The sequence below is a fragment of the Pelodiscus sinensis genome, chromosome 3 (genome assembly GCF_052426305.1).
Source record: "Pelodiscus sinensis isolate ZL-2025 chromosome 3, ASM5242630v1, whole genome shotgun sequence".
NCBI lineage: Eukaryota > Metazoa > Chordata > Testudines > Trionychidae > Pelodiscus > Pelodiscus sinensis.
Window position 1 is genome coordinate 64580675 of NC_143054.1, and position 7872 is coordinate 64588546.

The window sequence follows — 7872 nt, forward strand, 5'->3', positions numbered from 1 at the left end:
TAAGCCCCAGGTCCTTTTCTACTGAACAGCTACTTAGCCAGTTGGTCCCCAGTCTGTAACAATGCTTGGGATTCTTCCATCCCAAGACAAGGACTCTGCACTTGTCCTTGTTGAACCTCATCAGATTTCTTTTGGCCCAATCCTCTAATCCAGGGCTATTCAACACATGGTACGCAGCCTGTTTGTTTGCGACCCGTGGTGTGGTTTGGGTTTACATGAGGCTCAACACGTTACCCGCTGGTGGGATCCTTTGAACATGGCCTCCACTGGGAACACCCTCCACAACAGCAAGGCATCTCCCAGATGGGATGACCATTGAAAGATGCAAGAGGACAGGCTGCTGGATCAGACGGGTACATGGTGTCAGCATTTCTAACCCCCAGGGAGGAGTTGCTGGGAGCGCCGGGGCATTGTGGGAAGTGCTTTGTATTCATGCCCCTCAGTGTGAACGAAGCTGCAACGACACTTAAGTTGCGGCCCTCGGCATGTGCTGACAATATCACTGGCCCCCGGGGCTTCCATAGTAGAGTAGCCCTGCTCTAATCTGTCTAGGTCACTCTGGACCTTATTCTTGTCCTCCAACATATCTACGTCTACCCCTAGCTTAGTGTCATTCACAGACTTGCTGAGGATGCAATCCATCTCCTCATCCAGGTCATTAATAAAGATGTTGAACAAAACCAGCCCTAGAACCAATCCTTGGGACACTCTGCTGGAAACCGACCGCCAACTAGGGTTGTAATAGTGTAGTCGATTAACCAATAAGCAAAAGCTTACAGGTTAATGCTATAGACTGCACGTATTTCCCTTCCCCCACTCTTGCCAGTACATATTTTAGCAGCCTGGCTCAGGCCGGGTCTGAGATTTACCCTTGCTGCTGCTCTGCATTTAAAATGTATTAGGAGCCAGGCAGGCAGGCAGCCTGGCTCACTTCCGGCTCACGCCGGGTACAGGATCTCAGACCCCTGCTTCCCTCGCTTAGACGGGCTGCCGCCTCTTTATCAGAGGCAGCAGCACTGGACAACAGGCAGGCAGTCCACAAGGGGAACTGGCTCCCCTCATGAACCAGCTCCTGCCTGGCACCCTGCGTTGCCTCCTCTGATACAGTGGCTGTCAGCTCGGCCCCCGAGGACTACAGAATAGTCAACTAAACGATAAAAATTCATGAGGTTACTCGATTATTCAATTAACTGATATTTAACATCTCTACCACCAATCTGACATCGAGCTGTTGATCACTACCTGTTAGGACTGACAATCTAGCCAGCTTTCTATCTTAGGGTACGTCTACACTACCCCGCTAGTTTGAACTAGCGGGGTAATGTATGCATACCGAACTTGCTAATGAAGCTGACCTCTGTGAAGATAGAGGCAAAGAAAGCATTGAGTACTTCATCTTTTCCCACATCATCTGTCACTAGGTTACCTCCCTCATCCAGTAAGGGCCCCACACCCTCTTTGAGCACCCTCTTATTGCTAACATGCTTGTAGAAACCTTTATTGTTATCCTTCACAGCCCTTGCTAGCTGCAGTTTCAATTGCACTTTTGCCTTCCTGATTACTCCCCTGCATTCTGGAGCAGTATATTTATACTCCTCCCTAGTTATCTGTCCAGGTTTCCACTTCTTATAAGCTTCCTTTTTGTGTTTAAGCTCACTAAGGATTTCCTCAGTAAGCCAATCTGTTCACATACCATATTTGCGTTTCTTACTGTGCATTGGGATGGTTTCTTCCTGTGCCTTTAGTAAGATTTCTTTAAAATACTGCCTGCTCTCCTGGACTCCTTTCCTCTTCATGTTAGTATCCCAGGGGATCCTGCCCATCAGTTCTCTGCGGGAGTCCAAGTCTGCTTTTCTGAAGTCCAGGGTGTGTATTTTGCTACTCTCCTTTCTTCCTTTTGTCAGGATGCTGAAATCTACCATCTCATGATCACTGCTTCCCAGGTTGCCACCCACCTCTACTTCCCGTACTAGTTCCTCCCTATTTGTGAGCAGCAGGTCAAGCTGCATATGGCACCTGGTCCGTTCCTTCAGCTCTTGTACCAGGAAGTTATCCCCGACATTCTCTAAAAACTTCCTGGATTGTCTGTGTACTGCTGTATTGGTCCCCCATGAGAACCAGGGCCTGTGATCTGGAAGCTTCTCTCAGTTGTCTGAAGAAAGCCTTGTCTACCTCATCCACCTGATGTAGTGGTCTATAGCAGACATCAACTACAACATCACCCCTGTTGCTCCTGCCGCTAAACTTAAGCCATAGACTCTCAACAGGCTTTTCTCCCTCTATATACCAGAGCTCTGAGCAATCATACTGCTCTCTTACCATACAGTGCAACTCCTCCTCCTTTTGTCCCCCACCTATTCTTCTTGAACAGTTTATACCCTTCCATGACAGTGCTACAGTCATATGAATCATATCACAAGTCTCTATTATTCCAATCAAACCATAGTTCTTTGACTGTGCCAGGGCTTCTAATTCTTCCTGTTTGTTTCCCAGGCTTCTTGCATTCATGTACAAACACCTTAGATAACCAGTTGATTGCCCTGCCTTTTCCATTTGAATCAGGAGTCCTCCTTTGTTGCTCCTTCCTCCTTGTGTTTCTTCTCGGTATCCCCACTTACCTCAGGGCTTAGGTCACCGTCCCCCAGCGAACTAGTTTAAAGTCCTCCTCACTAGGTTTGCAAGCCTGCCCATGAAGATGTTCTTTCCTCTCTTGGTTAGGTGGATCCCATCACTTCCTAGCAATCCTTGTGCCCGGAACAGAGTCCCATGGTCAAAGAAACCAAAGCCCTTTCTCCGACACCACTTCGCAACCACGCATTTACGTCCACAATTCGATGATCCCTATCTGGACCTTTTCCTTCAACAGGGAGGATGGATGAGAACACAACTTGCACTTCAAATTCCTTGATCCTTCTTCCTATAATTTGCAGTACCCTGCTCAAGGTCATTCTTGGCCGTATCGTTAGTTCCGACATGGAGAAGCAGAAAGGGGTAATGATCTGAAGGTTGGATCAGTTTTGGAAGACTGTCAGTCACATCCTGAATTCTAGCTCCTGGTAAGCAGCACACTTCTTGAGATTCCAGGTCTGGATGACAGACTGATGCCTCTGTCTCTCTTAGGAGGGAGTCCCCGACCACCACCAGCACCCGTTGTCGTCTTTTGTGGGTGGTGGTCGTGGAACCCCCACCTCTAGGACTATGCATTCCATGCCTTCTGGTTGATAAGGTCTCCGTCTGATCTCTTCCCTGAGAGGTCCCTGCCAAAGCATTCTCCACTGTAGTACCTGTGCAGAGAGCCTGAAAGCGATTACTTACCTCTACTGGAATTGGGGATACCTGAGTTGGCTTTCTTCTCCTGGAGGCTACATGCTGCCAGTTTTTCCTTGTTCTGTGCTGCCCTCACTGGTTCTTCAGTCTGCTGTGCCTGCAGTATTAAATGCTGCCTTCTATCGAGGAAGTCTTCATCTTCTCTGATGGAACGTAGGGTTGATGATACTTGGGCCTCTAATTTTTAATTCCAAAATGGCGACCAGCTTGCACTTAGTGCAGATGAAATCCCTTCTGTCTTCCGGGAGGAAGACAAACATGGCACATGCTGTGCAGGTAACAACAGCAGAACCTTCCATACCTGCCTTCCTTCAGAGAGATTCCTCAGGTGTTTTTAAATGCCCCTTTGAAGGGCAGAAAAGGAAAAAAAAAACAAGAAAAAGACCACCAAACACTATAGGGCTCCCCCTATTCACTGCTGCCCTCTTTGTTGCTCACTGCGTTTGCTCGGGCTGCCTTTTTATAAGGCTGCTGGCTAGGCCCAGCTCAAAGCCTGGCCTCTAATCCAATTAGCCCCTGAGGCCCAGCTGGAAGAAAGCACCCCCAATTCACACTTTTCAAATTTTTCCAACTGCTGCTCTTTTCAAACTGCGAAACACATAGTCAAACAAATACTTTGATACTTTATCCCAGAGGTAGCTATTTTTCAATACCCCCTGCACAAATTTAGTTTATTAGTTTAAATCTGTAAAGTACTTTAGAATCCTCTGGAATGACAGATACTGTATAAACATAATATGATTATTAATAATTAGCTTCAAGGGATAGCCGAGTTAGTCTGTACAGGATAAACTTTAAAAAACAACCAATAGTCTGGTAGCACTTTAAAGACTAACAAAACATGTAGATGGTAACATGAGCTTTTGTGGGCACAGCCCTCTTCTTCATATGGTTATCTACATGTTCAGATGGTCATCTGAAGAAGTGGGCTGTGCCCACGAAAGCTTATGATACCATCTACATGTTTTGTTAGTCTTTAAAGTGCTACCAGACTATTGGTTGTTTTTTAAGTTTATTAATCATTAGTTACTAAAAGTTCAAACTCTAGTCTGGCACACTCTGATCCAACAACATCGGTGGTTCTGGCATGAAATTTAGTTAGCTGGATGTCCACTTATCATGGGTGTGGCTGAATATCCCATGATTCCATAAAGTTTGTTTACAGCGATCAGTCCTGGCTCTGAGTTCTGTGCTATTATTTAGCTGTAATTTACCCCAATGGTCTTCTAAGAGCCCAGTAAGCAGTGGATGTGTTGGTAATGCTGCTAAACAATACTGATCTCCCATGGTTCAGCAAATTCTCTGGTTTGGCACCAGTCAGGTCCCAGTGGCGCCAGACAAGAGAGGTTCAACCTGTAATATAATTTTATATTTTGTATTCAAGTCTTTAAATCTTTCATCATTCTTCTCAGTGTTTGTTTAAAAGAAGACTTTGCTGTGTCTATATGTTGTTTTTCCTGCAACTTAAGGATTTTTCTAATAAATACCTATGTCTTCATCCAGGTTGGAAGTGGAGACAAACATTCAATGAAACCAATCACCAAATGTGACAGCAGTACTCAGACTGACACCCATATATTGCCTCCAACAATTGTGAAGTCCTATGAGTGGAACGAATGGGAACTGAGGAGAAAAGCCATAAAATTGGTTTGTTATTGGTATTACTGGAAGATTAAGCCTTTAAAAAATTGGCATATTTTTTATGGTCAGATTAGATTATCATAATTTATCTCCATTCTGGTTTTAAAATCTATGAAGAGGCAAGTTCCTGTAATTGCTTTTTCTTTTATCTTATTTCACTATATTTCATATTCCTGTTTCAAAAGCTTTTCCACCCCCAAAATCTTTTGGTTTTGTTTTTTGGTTTGAGCAATATTTTCATGGATAGATCCATTGGATCTAAAGTCTCAGGCACTCTTTAAGTTGTAACATCTTTTCAGATAACAGTGAATTTTTATGGTGCTATTCAGTATTCAGACAGCTTAAATAATGTAGAGAGCTTAACCATTTGAAGGCAATATGCTATATCTTCCTTTTGTAGTAAAATGATACAAAAAAGCTAAGATGATAAAATTACTGCATGCAGAGCTTTATACATTAATAGATATGCCGCCAAGTCACAAGACATTTTTTTATGATTGTGGATTAACACAGGCATTAACTTTTAAGGCACATATTAGGGATATTGGCATATAGTCGTTTAAATGATTAACCGATAAGCCTAGGTTTATCAGTTAATCCAAATGATTACATGCACACTCCTCTCCCCACTTGCTGTCTCACAGGAGGCAGGAATTGAGGTCTGTGGGGAGCTGGCTCCTGCAGAGCGACCTGCCTCCTCCCCGCCACAGGCTGCTTAAAAGCTGGCTCCCCACAAGCACCAGATCCTGTGGAGGCCTCTGCCCCCGACCTTCACCCCTGTGCTGCTGTCTCTGATATTAGAGGCAGCAGCGTGAGAGGCAGTGAGATCTGATATGTGCTGGGAGACAGCTTTTAAGCTGTGTCTCTGTGCACACTAGCTCCGCGAAGCCACCTGCCCCTCTATTGCTGCTTCCCATGGAGGCAGCAGGTAGAGAGTAGGCAGAAGCTGGTGCTCATGAGATGGCAGAGCAGCCTCTGTCTGTGGGAATCGCAGACCTCCTGCAGACAGGGGCTGGTGCTGCCTGTATGTCAGAGGCATCAGCATGGGGTACCAGCGGGCTCTCTGGGAGGCGAGCCAGGAGTTCACTGGCTGCCGACCCTACCCCTACAGGGGTGCATTTTAGTAACCGTGTAACCGCTAAAAACTGTTGTGGCTACATGGTAACTAAAATAAACGATATCTAGCATCCCTAGCACATATAACTATTACCCACATAAATAATTACAAATATATTTGCAAATGGATTTATGAGAAAATGGGGGGAGGGAGCGAGGGGAATTGTGTTATTTTTAAATATAGATGTGGTGGGTGTAAAGCTTTTTTTGTATATTTATATCTAATTTTAGGTTTTTGAAGATGGTTTTTAATTTATTTTTTTTATTTGGGGGATTTTTATGGTCCAGATTTTGTAAAATATGGGTTTTATTAATATTTAATTAATATTGAAGACTAGGGAAATTTTATATTTGCTTTTGACATTAATAAAACACATGTAGTAATATTTTAAAACATTTGATTAGTAGAAAAAATATTTATATTACTTATTGCTTTTTTTTTTATTTTTAGTTTGGGTGGAATTTGTAAAATGCTTTTAGGTTTTAATGGCAGTACATTACTTGTACCATTTTGAATTTATTTTTCCTATTTTAATAATTTACATTTACATTTGCATATACATGCTAGGACCAAGGAAAATTATTTGAGGGTATCAGCACCCTGCAGGAAGTGGAGCTAGTCCTTTTTTGGGGAATGCTTAATTCCCAAATAACAACCTATTGTTTGGTTAGTTTCATACAGTCTGACAACAGCAACTTTGTCATGTGATTTATATTCTTTTATATCATTGCTAATATTAACAGTTCATGGAATGAGAAGCAGACTGTTTTAAAGCACTGGCTCAATAGTAGGAAGAATTCAGAAAAAGCTCTTTTGTAGCATTTTTCATGAAGGTTGCCTCAGCAGACTGGTGCTAAAACGACATATTCCAAGGTTATGGATTTGTGAAACTTGGGAGCCATATACATGTAAAAGAGAAAAATATGCATCATTGTAATCTATAACATTTACATGTCTCAGAAAAATTATAGTTAAGAATAACATTTCTGATTCTGTTTTCATATTTAGGCTAATTTGCGTAGGAAATTAACTCACTCAGTGCAGACTATTCTCAGTCACATGAGAAGAGATAACTCTACCCAAGTGTATTTGCCAAAGGATTTTGGAACACAGACTAAACTTGACAACTCTAGCAATGTACCCAGGCCACAGATTTTCCTGGCCGGTCTCAGAGGAGGATCAACCCCAACTACTTGTATGGTTAAAGTGAACTTAACCAGAGCAGTTGATGAAACCTAAATGAAGTTTGAGACCTACTGAAGTATAGTACATGTGGGTTTTTTTTTTAACACAAACAGATGTTGAATAGTAAGCTAAATTCTATGTCCATTGATTCAAAGAGCTGTTGTTACACTCCATGGTTTGGCATTCAGTGATAGCAATTATAAAAAGCTTGAAACATCCCATTTAAAAAAAAAAGTGAATCCATACATTCCTGTAAATGGTGAATTAAACTGGTACTTCTATGGAAGTGTGTGTTTTTTGGAATCCTTTGTTTTAATACACTGAGTGTACACCATAACATTACTCTTATGAACCTTGCTTTTGAACACTGATTATATTGTAAGAAGAATAACTGTTATGCATTAGACCAACAGCTAGATTCATAAAAAGGACTTGGGTGTCGCAACACTAAGTCTGGGTTCCTTGTTGCTTAATGGAATGTTCAGCTCTGAGTTAGATGTCTATTCAAGCTCCCCAAGTGTTGTATGAGGAGAGTTAGATGCCAAAGAGATTCTCAGAAGTCAGTAAGCTTAGTCATCTAAATTGGCCAAAAGCAAAAGCAG

At 42.6% G+C, this 7872-nt stretch overlaps 1 protein-coding gene across 3 annotated transcripts in view; it reads left to right on the forward strand.

Annotated features, from left to right (window-relative positions):
- Positions 1 to 7567, forward strand: part of CFAP206 (cilia and flagella associated protein 206) — a 33666-nt gene extending 26099 nt beyond the window's left edge. For 2 of the 3 annotated variants that reach the window (XM_006133320.5, XM_006133321.5), the window contains exons 13-14: positions 4831 to 4974; positions 7094 to 7566. In XM_006133320.5, the coding sequence (XP_006133382.1) occupies positions 4831 to 4974; positions 7094 to 7324 (375 nt within the window). In that variant the 3' untranslated portion in view covers positions 7325 to 7566. Of the gene's footprint in view, positions 1 to 4830; positions 4975 to 7093 lie in introns of all 3 variants that reach the window. The other variant, XM_075923850.2, reaches the window with a different exon arrangement.
- The last annotated feature ends 305 nt before the right edge of the window (positions 7568 to 7872 follow it).